The 22553-nt window shown below is 35.9% G+C and overlaps 1 protein-coding gene across 1 annotated transcript in view; it reads right to left on the minus strand.

The window, feature by feature from the left end:
• Positions 1 to 22553, minus strand: part of LOC109388440 (dystrophin) — a 1592311-nt gene that overhangs the window by 135687 nt on the left and 1434071 nt on the right. The window contains exon 48 of the mRNA XM_019653146.1: positions 1109 to 1273. Coding sequence (XP_019508691.1) covers positions 1109 to 1273 — 165 coding nt within the window. The remainder of the gene's footprint in view (positions 1 to 1108; positions 1274 to 22553) is intronic.

Raw genomic sequence — 22553 nt, forward strand, 5'->3', positions numbered from 1 at the left:
TAGTCTGAAATTGCCTATTGTTACGTTAATGAATAGGTTGTACTTTCAACTGAATTGGTTTATACGGTTGGCTATTGAATGTCGTTGGCCCACAGGAGATGCAAAATAGGGCCTCATGTTGGGAGAAGTCCTTAGAATATGATCCTGGGAATGGAGAGACGATAGGAACAATCAATGTGCACAGGGACACTAAAAAAGGCGATGGTGGTGTCCAATTGGCATGTTTGTCTAGAGCCCTAGGCTTACTCAAGCATCTCATTACCATTCTTGGTGCCTTGTTACCATCTTTATTTGTTGATTCAAAAATACTAACAAGTACCTACCATACAATGAGTCCTGGGATGGAGGTATTCAGCAATAAGTGGGATAAGGGAATAATTAAGAACATGGCCTCTGCATTCAAAGAACAACGTGATGAGGGACTCAGGCCTGTAAAATTTCAGTAAATCAATGTAAAAAGGCCACAGGAGATGGATACAGAGGTTTATAAGAAATCCTAAAAGGATTTTTAAATCTAAGCGGGGTGCGGAAGAAAGCTCTGAAGAAGCAAAGACATTGAATTCAGTCTTGAAGGATGGAGGAAAATGCATCATGTGAAAAAAAGGGAAAGAAGTCATTTAAAGAACAGACAAGATGAAGAACAGAGACGGCATGAAACCACATGCATATAAAGATACCAGATAATTTGTTCCACTAGACTATAAGGCGAGGCTGTTGCCAGAATAAGAGGAGAGAAAGGTAAACTGGAGTCAGTCTGAGAGAGTTTTATAGTGTCTACTAAAGAGTCTGTACTTTGTTTCGTAGGCATCTAATCTCCTAAATGACTTCAGTTTTAGATAAGGAGTCTACAAAGAGAAATTAAGGAAATTAAGTATGGATGGAAAATGGATAGGAATAGCAATATGATGAAGGCATTCTAGTGATATGAGTTTAATGAATACATTATTGCTAGTAAATGCTGGAAGAACATGCTAGTTAAATAATAGTAATAACAATGATAACGATAACCAACATTACGACAACGATGATCAGGATAACAAAGGAGACACTTAGTTTTGTGATATTGCTGTTCTTTTGGAAAACAATATGTAAAGCAAGAAGTCCCTACCTTAATGTCAAATGGTCCAGTTTGATTTGGTTGGTTGTAAATTTCCAGCTGATTCTTGATAGGAGAAAGCCACAGAAGCAGATGGTTTAATTGTTCTTCAAACTGTCCAAGGTCTTTGATGTGTGCCTCAATTTCCCCTTGTTTCTCAGGCAAATGTCTAGAAACCTGTAGGGAAACAAAACCAGAAAAGATTCTTATGGTTTAAACAAAAATGGAAAGAGACATATTTTCAAGTTATTTGTTATAAAATGTTATGGAAATATACTGTATTTGGTATTTTAACAGCATGATATTGATTACCTGCATGTGTTACATGGTAGGATTTAATTTATGTATTGCAAATCATTGATTACTAGTCTTCCCCCAAACTATATGCTTAAACGACAATAAGCTTTTTCTTGGAAATTCAAAACACACAGCCACACAAATGTAAACCCAACCCTAACCAATAAAAGTAAAGGAGTGTATTCTTTACTTAACCCCTCACTTATTAAACATAATGGTGTGTTGTATATTATAGGCCCGGCACTCTGCCTTTATACTTCTTTCTAACTTTCTTTTAGGTTAAGAAAAACTGTACAAGGAAATTATTTCATGTACAAAGAAAATTGGTGAGGTAAGCATTTTTGTGAGCTATAGTGTGTAGGCCCGAGTATAACCAAGCAAAACAGAATCAGATAATTGGAATAAAAAGTACAAAGAACATTTGGATGAGAGCAGACTATAAAAGAATGATTACAGGTTATTTTTATTAAGGGCTCACTATATGCCAAGCACCGTGCTTGCAAATTTCCCATGTATTATCTTCTTGAATCTACCTAACAACCCTATGATATAGATACTATTACTATCCCAGTTTTATAAATGAATGATAGCATTGGGGTTGAGAATGTAAAGTGACTTGGGAAGCAGTATGATATGCGGTTCAACACTCTGGGGTCTAGAGTTAGGCCCTTGGTTTTAAATCCTAGTTCCAGCACTCTCCTGGTACTTTCTTGGGGACAATGATAGTATCTGCTTCATAGGGTCACTGTAAGTATTAAATAAAGTAGTCCATGTAAATAGCTTAGAGCAATGCTCTGGATGATGGTGAATGACAATAAAGTCATTAAATATTAGTGATTATTGCTCAAGCTCAAGTGTAAGTAGAAAGCCAGAATAAGCAAGGGTAAAGATTTTTTCTTCAGATCATCAAGGGCTAAAACAGGCACACAGAAATAAAGAATGTGAACCTGCAGTGGCAAGTCTTTAGAACAATATTAATGCTATTCTAATAATATAACTATAACATTACATTGTAACATGAACAAAAATGTTATAATATATAGCAATCACATAATAATATTATCATGGTACTATGAATAATAATAGAGAACATTTTAAAAGTAACTAGATAAGCACACTACTACACTAGGGTATCATCTAAATGATGCCCTACACTTTGCAGCAATTGCTTTAGATACTTTTAAAAGAACTAACTAATGAACATTAGATTCTTTCTTTCTTTGTTTGCCCACAACAAAAAAATTCAATCCCACCAAGGATTTATACAGGTTTTACAAAATATGGGAGAGGGGTCCTGGCAAGGGTCATGTTGTATAGCACCTGGCCCTCTGGCACCCACTGGGTCCTTCTGCCTGCGCCCCACACTTTTTTTGTTTGTTTGTTTCAGGTGTATGAAACAATATAACAGTTACATTCTTTCATTGGACCTAAAAGTCGTGGGGTGAAAAGAAGATGACACATCAATGAACAAAATAACCAGTCAGTTCATTTACAGGGGAAGGAATTTTATATAAACTCTTATTATATGTAAACAATATGCATTTTGATAGATGTTGCACATACATTTATACATATTGCAAAACTGCACGTGGATGCATGAATAAAGGGTTAACATCCAGCCCGGGCTGATGCAGGTCAGCCTGGGCCTGACCTCAGGCTCTCTCATCAATGTCTCCTTGGAGCAATGGGTTTAAGATGCATGGGAAACGGTGGGCCTGCCTTGTCTGTTGTATGGAACTGTATCTGGATCTGGGATTTCTGAGTTAGAATACAGACCTGGAGTCTATATGGCTGAAATGATGTAAAATATGGAGGGGAATCAGAGACTGTGGCTTCTATAAAGTGACGTGCACAAACCTTGGTTTTTCATTCTTGGCAACCTTTCCTGGTGTGGGTGAGGCATCAAAAGAAGCAATGTGTGTGGGTAATGTGGAACATTTGTCCAGGAATAATGAATCAGGATGCTTTGTCTGACTTGTATCCTGCTACACCGCCAAGTAAACATAGTACTAAATGAATGCCTATTTGTATTTCATGAGTTCTAACCCATAAAGACATCTATGGTACTAAACTATATTTGTGTGCGTGTGCATGTGTGTGTGTGTGTGTGTGTGTGTGAATGTGTGTAAATGTGTGTGTGTCTGTGACAGGTGATATCACAAATGTAATTCCATGTATATAATGTATAATCTAATAGTGCCCTTAATTTTTCTTTTTCAACATTTATAAGGAGGTAACTAGTTTCTTTTTATTGCATCGTTTCCTACTGACAAGTACAAGTAAAAAGCATTTTACAGCTTCAATTTACAGCATCTAAGAGCCTCTGGATTCCGAGGCTATGGAGATAATAGCCATGATATTTTCTTAAGATCTCTAAAATCGAGCTATGAACTCATTTGTATCTGATCACAAAATAGTTTGTGTTTCATTTAGTCTTCATCTATAAGCACAGAAATATATATAAATTTTAACTAAGATTGTTGGTTTCTTTCTCATCCTCCCAACCCACCCCTTCCTGGTTATAGAGATCGAACAATCCCTGACAGAAAGCAGTGCAATTGGTGAGATTTGGCTAATATCTGGAATAATTAAATGATAATGTATCATGAGACTGTGGGGTGCACATAGTCTTCAGCTTAGTTACGGCATCTGCATTAAGTATATCCTCACAGACCTGGGGCTTTCCCCCACCATAGCATTTACCTCACACTGTTTAATTTGTTATTTACATTGCCGTCCCTCACTGAGCTTTGATTTCTGTATGAACTGGTTTTCTACACATGACAGACCTTCAATAAATAGCTGTTGAATAAAATACATTTTCCAAATCGAGAATTAACTTCTTTTCTGAATGTAAGAAGCAGTACATATCCAGAGCTGTCGACAACATAAAACATGTCATTTTATCCTCAAGTTAAACAGTTTTAATTGACACACAAAAATATTAGTAAATTGGACTATATCAACGTCAGGAATTTCTGCATGGCCAAGAAAACTAAAAGTGAAGTCAAATGACAAATTGCAAAAAACGATATCTGTGAATCACATTTCAGTTAAGGGATTCATTTTCCTAACACATAATAAAGCTTCTGCTAATTAATTAGAAACAGGCCAACAACCCAAGAGGAAATTGGATGAAAGTTAAGGACAGTTCACAAAATAGAACACATATGGATTTTAAACATACAAAAAGAAGGTAAGCCTTGGTCATAATGAGAGATCTTAAAATTCCATCTACTGCACTGACAAACATCCAAGTCTGAAAACACACTACACTGCCAAGGTTGTGGAAAACACAGACTTTAACACATGTCTGATGGGCTGTGCTTATTGGTACACCCCCTTGCGGAAGATAATTTGGCAATATCTATCAAATGCATGTAACCTTTGACCCAGAATTTTACTTCCAGGAATTCATCTTATAGATATATTTCTGGAACTAAAATCATTGCTTGGTGATGGTAGGGCAGATGGTAGATGAAGTGGGGGCTTTTTCTGTCTATTTTTTAATTTTTGAAAAATATAAATGAATTACCTTTGCAAAGACATAAGTTAATTTGGAAAGGAAAACTACTAGCTTTTCTTCACATCAAAAATGGTGGTGAAAAATTATACTTTATATTTTTTAATAACAAATGATTACTAGGCTATAACATTTCTAAAGCCATCAGTCAAAAATCTTCTGATTATTTTACTATGGCAATATCATTTTGTTAATAGTAGGGTGGAATTTGAGACCATCTAACACATAATTTTCATACTCCCTCACTTCAAAACAGTCTTCAGGAATTGATGGCTTCTCCTATATACTTCATGGAAAATAATAGATATGAATAATTTATTGTGTAGAATAGGAGTAAGTGTTATATCAGTTTCTGCGTGTTTTAAAATAACTTACTATTCCCCATACCGTATTTCATATTCCCGTGACTATTTTGTGAGTACCAATTTGTACTTTTTAATCCCTTCACCTTCTCCCCTGTTCCCCAACCCCCCTCCCATGTAGCAGCCATGAGGAATATAATCAATAATGTTGTAAAGATTATGTAGGGTGCCAGATGGGTACTGGGCTTAGGGGGGATCACTTCATAGACTGTGTGGATGCCTGACCACTGTGCTGTACACCTGAAGCTGAAGCTGAATAATATTGAATATCAAATATATATATATATATATATATATATGTATATATAGTCACGGGATGTGGAGTACAGCATACAGAATAGAGTCAATGGAATTGTAACAGCTATATACGATGTCAGAGAGGTAGCAGATTGGGGCAGGGGGGTTAACACTTCGTGAGGGGTGTAAATGTCTAACTATTACATTGTTTTGTACACTTGAAGCTAATATATGAAAATTTAAAATATATAAACATTAAAAAAATCAAAATAAATAAATAAAATAATTTACTATGTTTCCGCTTCATATTCTTATTAAAACACTTTCCTAGTAAAATGTGTCATTTTTCTCAATAATTTTTTTAAGTATTATAAAACCATGCTTTTCATACATCGTCCCTGTGATGAAAGAAAACAATTAAAAACATCCAGTTCCCTTATGTGTTAATTTAGTATCTAACCAAATCTTGACGTAATTTCACACAAGATTAGCTTTCTCTTCTTTCAATTTCTGAATTTTAATTTCAAATGTGTAGATGTTTTAATATTAAGATAAACAGAGTTGTTTATTTTAGAAATAAACTGATATTAAATATTGACTTTATATCTTACACTGAAGATATTCTAGAGAAGTTAAAGCTTTAAGTGTAAAAAATTAATAGTAACAGAACTAGAATAAAATACTGGTGTGGGGAAGCCCTTCAGAAAAAATATAAACAAACTATTATATATAATACTTTTATTGTTCATTTAGAAATCAAGACCAACTACCAGAATTTTTTAAAAAAATGATAATTGGGAATATTTATAGCATCAGACAAACGGTAATATTCTTACATGTAAAAAGATCACTCAATGAATGAAGAGAGGTGGAGAATGTACTGCAAAACTGGATAAAGAATATAAACAGGAATTTGGCACAAACCACAACCAACCAATAAACACAAGTCCAATCACAAAGTAATCAATGAAATGCAAATTGAAACAGCAACAATCTACCATCACTTGTGGATTACATTCACTTTTGTAAAAGGTATTTGTCAAAATTCTGGAAAGTAAGCACTCTTGTGATGTTTGTTGGAGAACAAATTCTTACATTTGTAGGGTGTAATTTGATAATTCAAAACAAAAAGCAAAACTTGTACTATGAAAAACTACAAATATTAGTGAGAGATTAAGGAACACATAAACAGATAAAGGAATATACTGTGCTCCTCTATTCAAAGGAACCGATTGGAAGGTCCAATATTGTAAAGATATCAGTTCTTTTCAAATAATTTGTAAATTTAATGCAATCCCAATTAAAATTGCAGCAGCTAGTTTTTAATAGAAATTGGCATGACAACTTTAACATTTATATGGATATTCAAAGAGCTAAGAATACCCAAGGCAGTCATGAAAAATAACAAGGTTCAAGAATGTTTACAACCAGATATCAGTATTTATTGTAATTAATTCAGTGTGGTTTTGCTGTGAGAACAAGTAGACTATATTATTTACTTAATTTATGACAATGGTGCCACTTTAGTTAAGTGAAGAGTAGGTGATCTTAATAAATGGTTCCAGGTTAAGTGGCTATTCATATGAAAAAAAAAGAATCTTGACTCTTACTCTACTCCACACACAAAAAATCAGTTCCAGATTGCTGTACTTCTATGTAAAAGGCAAAATAATAACATTTCCAAAAGAAAATATAGGAAAATATCTCAATGATTTCAGGTTAAGTGATTATTTCTTAAACAAGTCACAAAAAAGCACTGGCCATAAAGGAAAAGGTTGATAAAATAAACTTCATTCCTCAAGAGATACTGTTAATAGGAAGAGCAAAACCCAGGTTGGAAGGAGATATCTGCAATGTGTATATCTGATAAAGGACTTACATCCGAAGATCACTGACATCTATGAGAAAGACAGATAACTGATTTTTTTTAATGAGCAAAACATTTGCACAAGGACTTCACATAAGTAGATATAAAATGGCTCTAATCATTAGAGGATGACAAGTTAAAACACAACGAGATATCAGTTCACATCCACCAAAATGGCTAAAAGGATAAAGATCGGAAACACAGACTTTTGATGAGAATATGGAACAACTGAAACCCTCATCCAGTACTGGTGAGAGTGAATTGGTACAATGACATGGGAAGGCTACTTGGCATTATTTCCAAAGTCAAATAAATCTATACACATCATCTGAACCCGGCCATTCTACTTCCAAGTACATTCAAAAGATACGTGTACTTATATGCAGTCAAGGGCATGTACATCCTAACAGCGTTATTATTAATAGCCTCATACTAGACATGATCCAAATGTCTACAAGTAACAGTAGAATAGATAAACTGTGACATATTCACATAATGGAATACTGTCAAGAGGTTAAGTAAACCACACTATGGTACATGTAATAATATAGAAACTCTTACAAAAATAACGCTGATTAGAGAAGTCAAACATAAGGGCATAGACTATGTGATTCTACTTATATTAATTTCAAAGGCAGGCAAAACTAATACAGATGTTAAAAGCCACAGGAGTGCTTATCGTTGGGCAGGGGTGGTAGCTGGGAAGGGGTTAAGCGCTGGAAAGAAGCATGAGAGAGGCTCCTGGGGTGATGTTCTAATTCTTGATCTGAGTGCTAGTAACATGCATATGCTAACTTGAAAAAAATCCATCAACTTCTTGTGATTTGTACACTTCTGCATACATCTTTTATCCTTCAATTTAAAAGATTACATGAAAATATTTTAAAAGCTTTAAAAGCATTCATTCCTTTCAACCACAAAATTCTACTTCTATAAATTTTCCTAGGAGACTATCAGAGATATACATGGCGACATGTGACAAGAATGCTCAATCAATTCTGTCACTTACACTAGTGAAAAACTGAACCAAAATCCCCCAAGTAGAATAAATTACATCCATATAATGGAATTCTTGACATCCATGGAAGTACATATTGTGAAAAACATTCTATTATATTGAAAAATATTCATGACATATTAATAAAAATAATTACATACCACACATGAATTATTTTTGATTTTCTGTGTATATCTCACCTATCAGTATGTAGATGTAGATACACACACACACACACACACACACACACACACACATATTTTTTTAAACAATTGGAAATACATGCACCAAATTATTAACCATAATTTTGGGGGGTGTTACCAATTACAGATAATTTTTATTTAATTGTTAATACACTAGTTTGGCCTTTTCCAAAGTTACCACACAGAAAAAAAATTATTTTTTATGTTTTAAATGTTAAATAAAAAATAAATAAATGGGTAGTGGTGGTTGGGTGGCTGGTTATCCCTCTAAAATATTACAACAATAAAACTGCTATTATAACACAGATTTACAATATGCTTCAGGTACTATATCATAGATTTTACTTATATCAGCTCTCTTAATCTCATCCACGATCTTATAAAATACATATTATTTTCTCAATCAACAAATGAGGACATTAAGGCTTAAAATTATAAATAATATTCCTAACATTACCAGTAAGTCAAAAAACTTGGTATTAACATCTGGGTTTTTCTGGACTCCAAATTCTACTCTTTCCTTTCTCTTCCCTCCAAAAACATACTTTTTGTCATCTGTCAAAATCTAACATACTCCTTGATAAAAGGATTATTGAAACATACTGTTCAAAACTTTTCATTTTTTTGTGGGCACAATCTATACAAATATTCATCATTAATAGGATACACATTTAGTAGTTAACTTTAAATATGGAATAATATAAATGAAATGCATATGTATAAATATATTTTGAAAACAAAAGACTGACATTTGTCCATTTAAGACTGTCTATTTATAGCAACTACAAGATAAATTAGATTGCTTATTGACTAAAATTTTGGATTATGATTAATTCAAAGTCATGATTAAATGATTTTTATAAACTGGACTAAGTAACTTCTATATTTTGTAGATTTGTCACTCATTTTAAAATAGAGACATAGATAAAATAAGTTGTAATTAAAAACAGTAATAGAAAACTGTCAATTCAAAAAAGTCACAATTTACATGGTAAATTAGCATTATTTCCAAAGAATTTAATGATAAATGCTGAATTCTGAACCTTTCATACTTAAAAATATAGATATTTGATTGAGTTTAACTCAGTTTTGAAATTCCCGTCTCTTATAATTCTAAACTAAATACCAGGTGAATGACATTTTAGACATAAATATAAAACTGTAAAAATAATGAACATATGAGTGAATATTCTTATAATTTTGATGTAAAAATTATCATTTTGATTTAAAAACGACAAAGTGAGATTTAAATTCAGAGCAATATAAAACTTCCTTATACAAAAAAATAAAATAAGCAAAAGAAAAATCAAAATTGAAAATAATCCATCTTAATTTAACAGACACTCTTAAGATAAAACCATTCTCACAGATCAATAAGAAAAAGATAAATACTCCACAGGAAAAAAAATGAACAAGGATCAGAAATAGAAAAATCATTGAAGAATTATAACTGATCTCTCAGTCTATTAAGACCGTTTAACTTGACGAGCAACCATAAAAATGAAACTCAAACAGTGAGGTGTAACATGGCACCTATTTATTTGGCAAAGGTTTTAAAAAAACCAAAATTTCTGGTATTATGCTATGGTGGTGTCATACAATAGCCACAGTGCAGGAAATCAGGCCCTCTCATATATTTCTGGTAAGCAAGCAAGTTGGAATATCTCTGAGGATGGGGCTGGGAGTAAAAGGGATAGAGTTTTGCAGTACATATCCAAATATAAACACAGTCTCACACTTTGGCCAGAAATTTTACTTCTAATAGTTTATGTTAAGGCACCAGTGATGTGCGCATATATTAAACTATGAGAATGTCTGCTACGGCCTCATTTACAGATGCGAAACATTTGTTATAGCTCACATGCTCATCAATGGGGTATGGCTTAAGAACTATGGAACATTCATCTACTGAAATACTTTGCAGCCATGTAAAAAGTGATGTGATGTATATTTAGTGATAGGGAAAAATGTAAAAACAAAAGTTTTAAAGTTGCAATTCTGGGTAATTGGTTATCTTTCCTTAGTTGCACTTTTCATTTTTCTGCAATGAATATGCACTACTTTTGATATAAAAATGGCTACCTTAAATATAGGTATACATGTATACATCTATGGAAATAGAATATTTGTGTAGTACTTACAATATGCCAGGCATTATTCTGTTTTTTTTATATATTCACAACATTTAGTAATAACAACCCTATTATGTAAGTACTATTACTGTCCCCATCTTACACTAGAAAAACTGACACAGAGAGGCTAAATGACTTGCCCCAGGTCACACAGCCAGTAGTGGTAACTGAGCTAGCAAGTGAACCCAAGAAGTCCAGCTTAGAAGCTCATGCTGTTAACCACTGCACCACTTTGTCCCCCATTCCTTCTAGCTATAAATAAGACTTTGAGAAAACATACATACTGATGGGAGTACAAAAGAAAGTTTGCTTTCTTTCACAGCATTTCTTAGAATAAATTGCTTTAGGCACTGAGTGGATCTTACTATGATTTCTAAATAACTTTGAATGTATATGGAATGTTCAAGTCCTATTGTCCTTGCGACTACTAAATTCAACTTCCAAAATCGTCACTCATTTTATTTTTTAGCTTAAATCATACGACTGATTCCCAATTGCCTCCAAATTCTTTAGCCTGCCTTCAAAAACAAAACAAAACAGAAAAGCTCCAGATAATCTGGCAACCATTCTTCACATGTTTCTTTTTGTAACAAAACTCTATTTTGGTCAAAACGGTGACCTCATTGTTCTTGGTCTGACCCTTAACTTTTCTTCCTTCTGTTCCCCTGTCATCGCTTACTCTGGCATTGAAATACCTTCTTTTCCCTGAATGAAAGATCTCTTTTCTTAATTAACACATATAAAACCCTTCCCCATCCTTCATGGTTTGTATAATGAAAGTGCCACCTCCTCAAAGAAGATTGCCTGATCCCTCTGGATAGAAATAATTATTCTTTCTAATAAACTCTGTAGCATTTATTATCTACACTACTACATCAGACCCTGTCAGGTATGGCTTTTTTTTTTTTACCATTCTCTTTCAACTTTATCTTCTTCCCGTGCCTCACCCTGAAAGCTTGAACACACATCCACACCCACATTACACACATTCAGCCACAATAGAATTTTACAACTTCGTACACCCTTACCACTTTTCTCTTATATGCTCTAGCATTTGTTAAATGACTAATCACACAAACCAATCATTTCCTAATAGAACAGAGAAGAGATGCATTAAAGCTGAGGATTACAAGCAGGACTGTCTTCAGAGTACTTACGTGTTCACGTTATGTTGCATTTCTAGCTCTGCTTCTTGTTATAGTCTATTTGTGAATTCCCAGGCTCACTCAAACAGTAAGAACAGTTCTTGCCTGGCAGCTGGACTGGTGAAATGTGATTTTAGGAACATAGGAGCATGAAACTGCAGGATCTGGTTTGTCAAGAAAGCTAAGGAACACATGTAGAAAGACTCAATTCTTGACATGTGTTTTTGTTACTTATGTTGATGCCATGGATTATGGAGCTAGAGACTAGATATGCAATCACCACAGCACTGGCAGGAACACTGCCCATGCAATTCATTCAGGGAATATTTAGGTACCTGGTAGCTATGTCTCTTCCGGCCACTGTCCAATATACCATCTATAAATCGATTCCTTTTTTATTTCTTTCAAGTTGCCTATTGTATGGCTAAGTATAACCTTCACTACTAATACTCTTGCACCTTGAAAAATGCTAAGGAAGAGGGCACGCTGAATGCATCTTCAACAAATAATGTCTTGCCACCAATCAAAAATGAAAAAAAAAAACTTCCCAAATGTAGCCATACTGATTAAATGATTCAAGTAGACCATTATCTGATAAAATGTGTGTGGTATGAAATATTTCGAGACCTCTTTTCACCTTGCATATTTTGCAACCTCAGTAAATTAAAGCTACTAGAGAACTAGAGCTTAGGACAGATATATTCTCAGGCACAATAGCCAATAATTTTTTATAAGTTGTCTCATGGTAAAATATCCCCCACTAGGAGGTCATTTATGTTCTTTCCCTCTGGAAATTTAATAAAAGAATAATAAATATAAAACTGAAAAATACATTGTGGTTACATGCTACCAGCCATTTAAAAATTATAAATCTATATACAATTTTAAAGTAGACAGTTACAATTCATTTTTAGGACAGTCACCCTGCCATGGCATAGCTATTGGGATTATACTTTAAAACTAAGTGAATTTTCTCTTTGAAGTGTGTGGTTATTAATTACACTGTTTAAAGATCTATATTTCCTACGTTGCTTCCAGTTTTAAGTGAATATACTAGTGAAGTTTTCTATATCAAATCACAGTCTATATTACTTCCATTCCGTAACCACTTACTTCATTACCACACCTGAATTCTGTTATTGTTGTTAAAGATCTGAAATGCATAATACATGATGAGGTCAATGCACATTTATGAGGAGATTTCAGTCAGTAAAATTTGATGTACAATAAATAGGTTTGCAGTCTTTGAAGAACTCACTCCTTATCACCGCACTAAACCCATATTGGCTTTCAAATAAACCTTGGTGTTCACAAGCAGTATTCTTGTTCATTAATTTCTTAGTTTGCAGTATAAGCAACTAACTCCATGGTAAAACCCTTAATAACACACATAGGGCCGGCCGAGTGGCGCGATGGTTAAGAACTCGCTTGGGATGCCAGAGGGCCCCGGTTCGGATCCCACATATGAGGGCCAGTGACGCTGCCCTCTACAGCTAAGATGCTGAACAACAGCTCAACCTGGAGCTGGGCTGCCATGAGTCGCCGGCGACGGCGTAGGCTGCACTCCCTGTGGCAGTGGGTTGCCATGGGCTACTGTATGTAGCCAGCAGCCAGCGTGAGCGGCCAGCAGCCGCAGTGAGCGGCCGTCCAGAAGCCGGCGACTGATCTGCCTCGCCAGAGAAGAGCGCAATGATGGTGCCAACTTGGGCCAGTGAAGCAACGTCCTCCACAACTAGATTGAAGAACAAAACAACAGCAACTTGTCTGTTCCCCTTCCCCCAATTCCCCAGCACTGTTCCCATTCCCCAATTCCCCAATAAAAATCTTTTAAAAAAAACACAAAAAAACCTTTAAAAAAATAAAATAACACACATAGTTCATGGAAAATATTTTTGGACTGTTCACCTTGATTCAAAGCTACCCTAAAGTTAGGTAACAAGCCCTGTAATGGCTCCCATAGGCGCAAGACGAGTAAAGTGAATTGGGGAAATTGATTTGCCCAAACTTCAATAGCTATCATTTATCTTTTCAAGTGGATTTTATAGGGATTTACACCTACCTAACTATTCACCTACCCACACACTCTTTACCACACAATGTGATTTTGATCACAAGCTGTTTAAACCCTCAGGACAATAAAACTCACAAAGACATTAAATATAATTTTATATGACACATACACATTCCACAGAATGCGTTGTTACAAATTAACCCCATAGTTTTCTCTTTCCTTCTCTCCCAGCCCAAACTCATTCTAAAACAAGGAAAAAGCTACTTTATTCTCACACTCAGCAGTCTTTGTTCTTATTTGCTTCAAGGACCTTAGCATCAGGCTGGCTGATACAGAAAAAAGGTTCTTTGGATTCTTAGGAAGCACTGCTTTTCTGGGGATGGGGGCGGGGGGGCGGTGTGTGTGTGTGTGTGTGTGTGTGTGTGTGTGTGTGTGTGTGTGTGTGTTTCGTTCATTTGTTTTGCTTGATTAAAATTCAAGGAAAACTAAGTTAGGATCTGTGTAATTTTACCCAAGTAACAGGAATCGTAATAAATTATAATAGCTTCATACATATTAAGATAGTCCTTGAGGTATTGGTTAAAAGGAGCTATTTTAATAACAGAATTTTTTAAAACCAGAGTCTTCTCCTTTATTTATTGAAATCAATATATTACAGAATATTGTGGACTTGAGGGAAAAAAAGGTGAAAAATACACTGCGTGATGATATATCCCCAATTTCAGAAGTTCCATTAAAAAGTAATTTAACTATGGAAATGTTGCAACAACTATGTATGATGCGAGGGGTATACTAGTTTAATCAGGGGGCTCACTTCATAAATTATACAAATGTCTAACCACTATGCTATATACCTGAAACTAATATAAAATAATATTGAATGCCAAGGGTAACTGAAAAAACCCCCAACAATTTAACTATTTAAGTATAACTTTAAATTTACATTACTTAAAAATAGAATCAATGGAATTGTAATAGATAAGCATGATATCGGGGGTGGGAGGGGAATACATGGGGGGAGGAGGGTTGTTACTCTGTGAGGGTGAAAAGGATAACTATTGCATTGTACTGTACACCTGAAACTAACAATAAAAAATAAATAAAATAAAAATAAAAAATAGATAAATACAATTTAAAAATCAGTTCCTCGGGCCGGCCGAGTGGCGCGATGGTTAAGAACTGGCTTGGGACGCCAGAGGGCTCTGGTTCGGATCCCACATATGAGGGCCAGTGACACTGCCCTCTACAGCTAAGATGCTGAACAACAGCTCAACCTGGAGCTGGGCTGCTATGAGTCGCCGGCGACGGCGTAGGCTGCAGCCCCTGTGGCAGTGGGTTGCCATGGGCTACCGTGTGTAGCCAGCAGCCACAGTGAGCGGCCGTCCAGAAGCCGGCGACTGATGTGCCTCGCCCGGGGAAGAGCACAATGATGGTGCCAACTTGGGCCAGTGAAGCAACGTCCTCCACAACTAGACTGAAGAACAAAACGACAGCAATTTGTCTGTTCCCCTTCCCCCAATTCCCCAGCACTGTTCCCTTCCCCCCAATACCCCAATAAAAATCTTTAAAAAAAAATCAGTTCCTCAGTTGCACTCGCCATTTCCAATGTTGAAAAGCCAGTGTATTGGACAGCACAAATGGAGAGCATCTCCATCACTGCAAAAAGTTACCTTGGACAGCGCTAGAAGCCATACTTGCAGCACTTGCTTCGGGATTGATGCGTCTAAAAGGCATATTAATCCTCGCAATTTCTTTTTAAAGCAGAACAACCTATTTTAGAAAATAACTAATCCAGGAGTGTTCACATACACACACAAATATGAGTTTTGATGACATGACAATAAACTGCTGCTTTTAATTTCAATATTTTTCGGCTAGAAAGTTTGTTGTTTTCCAAAGCCCATTCCTTAAAAGAAAGAAAATTACCACATTGACAAGGAGTCCTGTTTCTTTGCCCTCCTCTGAATGAAATCATTTTATTATGATCTTTAAAAATATCAAGATTAAAAAGTATTTTTGTAACAAATGACATAATCCGCATAACTCACAGTTATATTTTCTCTGTGTAATAGTCTATATTGTTGCAAATTGATACATTATTGTTATTTATACTATAAAGTAAGTGCAGATTGCATTACCCTCTAAATGAAACATGCTTAACAATAAAGAAAATCAATGTTCCTGGGAGTTTTAATCTTACTGACAAATGAAAGAATAATATGATATTGAATAGCTACTCCTGGAAATGGTGATGCTTAGGGAGGGTGTTTATTGGTTCTGAACACAACAATGGGAGGACGTGCCACTGGCAAATGTTAAGTTGAAGCTTTACTAGGTGTGCAGACAATATGAGGAGAGGGAATAAAACTTGGACGTGGGTGGGTCTCTTGGTGCTAGCCAGAAGAGAAATGAGCACAGAAATTTGAGGATGAGGAGAAATGTTTGATTTCTTTGAAAAAAATGAAAAATCAGGGTAGGAGTCAGGGCCCAAACCATTTAGTTTCCTGCCAGGAATACTGTTATAAGCCCACTTCAAGAGGCTAGGGCAGAGGGTAGCAAACTATGGCTCATGGTTCAAATCCAGCCACCGCTTGTTTTCATATAGTCTGAGAGCTAGGAATGTTTTTTCCATTTTAAGTAGTTGACAAAAAAAAATCCAAAAGACACATGATGCATAAAAATTATATGAAATTCAAATTTGTGCTCATGAATAAATTATTACTGGAACATGGTCACACCCATTATTTACATATTGCCTATGGCTGCTTTTGCACTTAAAAGGCATCATTGAGTAGTTGCTGCGGAGACCTTATGGCCTGCAAAAGCGTATAAAATTGACTACTTGTGCATTTACAGAGTTTGCTGACCCCTTCTCTAGATGACCCAGGAACTGTGGCTCAACCTCCAGTCTGAAGTCTTTTCCCTGCTAAGATCCCAGAGCTGCTATGAGGAGTGGGTTGGTGAGGAGGTGCCTGGGGTTTAGTGTATGAGAAAACACTTTGAAATGTAGCATTCACTAACTCATGTTTTCTTGGCAAACTCCTCATGTAACTTTGAAACTGTACAAGACAAGCTCCTCCATTGGAAATTTTAAAAATCCACAACCCTCCTGGCTTGTTGAGGAAATTTGTGGCCAGTACATGCAAATATCTGCTTTGGACTGGCCATCCACCTGGGAGTAGCTAGCTGAAGCCTGCAATGGCAGTCAGCTGAAATTTGAATGTGGTGGATGTTTAGCAAGATCAAATTAAGTATATTCTTATTTAATTTTAAAATCCTGTCATTTGCTTTCCCAGCAATTGTATGATTCAGAAAAAAAAAGCAAAAGAAAATGGAACAAAGAACTTAAAAAATGGAAATGAAGTGCCAACATAAAAGCCAGAAAAAGAAATTTAAAAATATTGTTATTATATCCTGTAAGTTACTCTTTGCCTTGATGAGCATCAAACTGCACTTGTCAACATACCTGCCACTACTGACATGTGGCTACTGAGCACGTGGAATGTGGCTATTTGAAATAGAGATACTCTCAACATGGATGGATCTTGAGATTATCATGCTAAGCGAAATAAGGCAAACAGAAAAAAATCAAGAACTGTATGATTTCACTGATATGTGGGATACAAAACTGAAAGCAGCAAAGAACAAGACAAACAAATGAAGAAACAAAAACTCACAGACATGGACAATAGTTTAGTGGTTACCAGAGGGTAAGGGGGGTGGGGGTGGTAGATAAGGGTAAAGGGGGTCAAATATATGGTGATGGAAGGAGAGCTGACTCTGGGTGGTGAAAACAATGTGATATGTAGATGATGTATTACAGAACTGTACACCTGAAACCTATGTAACTTGACTAACAATTGTTACCCCAATAAGCTTTAATTAAAAAAAAATGAATTCCTTCTTGCCGCCACTAAAAAAATGCCAAAAAAATAATTTAAGCAAATGGTATGAAGGAGCACCAAATTATTCGCTTGTCTTGGATGGGTCCAGCTGTTCCTGACATGTTTTCCTACACTCATCTGTGATGAAGCAACCTCACGTGTTAATTCCACATTCGTATTCTCCAGTCGCTATGTTGAACTGAGCTCTCGTGCTAAGGCCTCTAGGGACTGTCTCCCCACCACACTGTGCCTGCAAACCAGAGCTGTACAGACAGCTTTGTTCGCACATAACTGTTGTGCACTTTGCTGGGCCCCCAGGCAGCATAACATGTAACTATATTCTTCACTGAACAAAGGAAGAGCTACACATGGATAATGTTACTGTTACACAAGAGACAGAGAAAGGGAGGGAGGAGAGGGAGATACAGACCTGGGGGTCCATTCCTGGTTTTCACATGAGGAAGTCCGGTGGTGGCTTCTTCCACAGCAGGGCTGAGAAGCATAACCCAGGGGAGGAGAGAGAGAGAGGCATGTGGCTGGGAAAGGGAAATGAGGGTCTGGGGGTTTGAATCAATATACTGCATGGGCGGGAGGATAATAACAGAAGGCTGGAAGCCAGGGGACCCAGGCTCTCCTACCACCGCTGCCTCTATTTCTACCATCTGGGGTCTTTCCGTGAATATCTTTGGAACTCCATTTTCTCAACTTAAAAAATGCGGAGATTGGATTAAACTAGCTCTGAGGTGCCTTCTCTTGCTTGAATGTTCTATGAATAAATTTTGTCTCTGGCAGAGAACAGAGATGAGTGTCAGTGAGGTTAAAGGAGACAGAGATTGTGTCAGGCTGACATCTGGATGTCTGGGAACATAAGAGATGTTTCTGAGAGTTTATTAGGAGCCTGTGACATAAACCTAAAATGTGGAAAATCCCATGACAACGGGATACCTTGTCACCCTAAGCAGATGTAAATTTAATTTTCCTCACAGTAAGATAATGAACAATATAATAGAGCCTAACCAAGCAATTTTGGATACAGGCTAAATACAATCAAGTGCCATGGTGTTTCAGTAATTTATTTACAGGATTTCAACATCCTCCCTCCAAAGCTGGGATTTCTGCCAGGTAACCTGTGTAATGGACCTAGTACAACGACTGACTCCAAATGGCCAAGAATTTCATCCAGCCTCAAGGCTTCGTTGGTGCAGGAGGTGTATCTCACGGCTCTGGCAAAGGCAGCAGCTATATGGCTGACGATGTGGCAACGGTCAAGGCACTGGTTTCCCATAGCGAGCTGAGACACAGTCATTCTCAGGTTTTGGAAGCCACTACTTTCAGGGTCAGGTTAGGGAAACTCAGAGTATCTCAAGTCCTAAGATACAGAAGAGGACAGAAGTCTGGGGGCATCAGAACAAAAGGACTTGTTCCTATCTCCTCTACTCCTGATTCGTTCCTGAGAGGCTGTGTGTAAAGCAGACACTCTTCTGAGAGACACACACAGCTGCCCCTTAAAGGACCTCTGCTGGACGAACGCTTTTTTTTTATTGTGATGAGACTCTTAAAAAGAATAGATGCTGTGACTTTTCCTAGTGTTTGTAGAAACCGAAGCTGGAATCAGAGCTATGAACAGGAAACCATGTTCTTTATCATCACTCCTATATACCGTATTTCCCCATGTATAGGACACTCCCATGTATAAGATGCACCTTAATTTTGGGGCCCGAAATTTGAAAAAAAAATGTATTACGTAAAGTTATTGAACTCAAGTTTTATTCATCATAAAATTCGTACAACTCCTCATCACTGTCAAAACTCCCAACCATTGGCTTGTCCTCATAAGTGTCTGATGACGAATCTCTGTCTTCATATATGGCCTCGTCCTCAGTTCCATCTATGGCATTTGAAATTTACAACCACTGTATAAGATACACCCAGTTTTTAGACCCCAAATTTTTCGAAAAAGGGTGAGTCTTATACATGGGGAAACACGGTAAATTACTCAGGATTCCAGATTGCATTAATGCATATATGTTTTCCACAGGTCAACCATGAATTAAAAATGAGTTCTCAAATTGTTTTCAATCATCTACAAAAAATGACTGAATTGATTACTGGTTAAAAGAAAAATTATGTAGAGCCTTTTAGATACCAGAGGAGTGTGCTAGGCAAATCATTCCTTTCTTCAATGAGCACTTATTCAGGGAGAAAAGAAAAGATATTTAACCACATAATTGAATTACTCAGTGATGAGTTCTTTAATGAAGACCAACACAAAGCACTCTTAAGGCATGGAGTCTGGAGGGCCTGTGTCTCCTGATGGGAGAAGGGAGAGACAAATGTAAGAGGGAAAGGATGATTTCACAGAGGAGACCTTATTTGAGTTGAGTGTTAATGCTTTAACTAGCAAAAGCCATTCTGGGCAGCCCATGAAAAGGTGGGATGTTGGCCCCAGCTTGACAATGTGTGTAGAAAAGGAAAGAGTTACTTATGACTTGGGTTGCCTGATAAAAAACAGAATGCCCATCTAAATTTGAATTTCAAATAAACAATGAGCACTTTTTAGTGATTTTTTGGGGGGGGTAGTATATGGGACATACTTGTACTAAAAAATCTGGGCTTTTTGTATTTTGATTTGCTAATTGTTGAAACCTGAGTTATGATGGGAATGTGGAATAAAATGGTAGCACATGGGTTAGTCTTGGAGAGTTCTGTGCACTATCATATGAAGTACTGAACTTATTCTACAGGGGTACATACTTTAAATAGAGTTCCAACAAAGAACTAGAAGGAATAGAGTAAAAGAGGACCTGAAGCCATTAAGAAGCCAACCCCCAGTAACAGCATAGACAGAGCTCATTCTGCTTTCCAAATATGTCACCTGCAACAAACACTGGTGGCTGGCATTACCTCTAAGATTTTGGGGTGTGATGGATATTGCCTTTGCACATTGCCAGTGTCTCTCTCCTTGCTCTGCCTCAGAGGATTCTCCAAAGCTCAGAGTATTTTTTCTGGGATTTCCCCTTTCCTGTTTCACTAACCCAATCTCTGACTCCTACTTCTGAAGAGCAAACATGGCTGCTCTCAATTTCTTGTCTTAGGTTCTGTTCTTGACTGAACCAAAGTCATTATCCTTTCCATTTCTTCCAAAAAGCAAGGATATATAGTCCCTGATTTATCTGCAAACTCCCTGTTTTCCATAATGACATCAGCCATAATGAGTTATGAATGTGAAAGAAACTTTTCTAAATTATCAACAACAAAGGTCAAATTTTAATTAACCATGCTAGATTAGAGAAATGGCCAAATTATCTTTTGATTCTCTCACATGGAGAGGTGCTGAAAGAGGATGAAGCCAGGGAGACAGAAGTATGGCAGAGTATTATATATTATAGTATTATGCATCAATTATTAACTAAAAATAACATTAGGCTATTTTTCTCAGTTTTGTGATGTATGTGGTATTTGTCAGCTTCTTTTAAAAATGTCATGATTTCTTTTGGTTTTGCAAATACTCATATTCATACCTGATTTTGTATTTGTACTACCACATTCTTTGACTTAAAGAAGACTGCTGAAATAGAATATAATTCAAGCTCCACAAAACCTAGACCTACTTTTGTTTATACTTTCATCTTTGTTGAGTATAGAAAACAATCTTATTCAGCATCCTAAGATAATCAATTTGGTATAGGCACTGCTAAATGTGTGAGGTTTTCTCTTTTATTTTGAAGACTCTATTATTTCTCATGGAGGCATAAACAAAAACAAATTGACAAAAATAAAATATAAGGTTCTCTATTCATGACTCAAAGCTACTTTTGTACATTAAAAATATTAGCTTAGTTTTATTTATGTTGTAAAATTTTTTCAGCTTTACTGAATATAACTGGCTACTAAAATTATAAGATATCTGAAGTACATAACATGATGATTTGATATATGTATACATGGTGAAAAGATTCCCCCCACTGAGTTAATTAACACATCCATCACCTTAAATATTTACCTTTTTTGTGTGAGGACATTTAAGTTCTACTTTCTTAGCAAATTTCAATTGTACAATACAGTGTTATCAACTACAATATATCAACTGTATATCAACAATGCACTGACTGATAGAACAATATTTAAAAAATCTTTTCTTAAGGACTGATGGTATAAATTAGGATTTTATCTTAGATCTGCTGCCATTAAATTGAGGTGATCTCATAATTACTCACCATGCAACAGGTTGTAACATGTAAAGTAACAATTTAGAGGCTGATATAGAACAATTGAGAATAAAAGTTTAATTTTCATGCATCATTTCTTCAGGAAAACATATCATGGGGAGAAATAGCTTTGAATAAGTTCAGTGAGGGTTGCCATTTAGTTAATTAACTTAGCCATTTTCATTAGCAGACTCAATATTGACTTTAGAATAATGTCTGCTTAATTTCTTTCAAGTAATGAATATGCATGAAACAGTCACAGGTAAAGCAAAAATTAAGACAATATTAGGTAAAAAAATAAAAATGAAGTTACTGAAATACGCTAGAAAATTATGTGGAGTACATTCATGAACTTATATTCAATTGCAGTATGTTCTCTTCCAAACCTTTAAGATATGACCTTGGCATAGAGACATTATTTCAGCTGCTTAGCACAGGATTTGTAATAATCTCAATTTTATAAGAAAGTGCATTTCTAAATTGGTTGGAGAAGACTAAAACAAGGCATAAATCCAGTGCACTGAATATAATTTTCTGCTTCAATTGGCAATCTAGTCTTTTGAAAAACAGGCTTACTTTTTAACCTTTTTT

The sequence above is a fragment of the Hipposideros armiger genome, unplaced genomic scaffold (assembly GCF_001890085.2).
Source record: "Hipposideros armiger isolate ML-2016 unplaced genomic scaffold, ASM189008v1 scaffold_197, whole genome shotgun sequence".
Taxonomy (NCBI): Eukaryota; Metazoa; Chordata; class Mammalia; order Chiroptera; family Hipposideridae; genus Hipposideros; species Hipposideros armiger.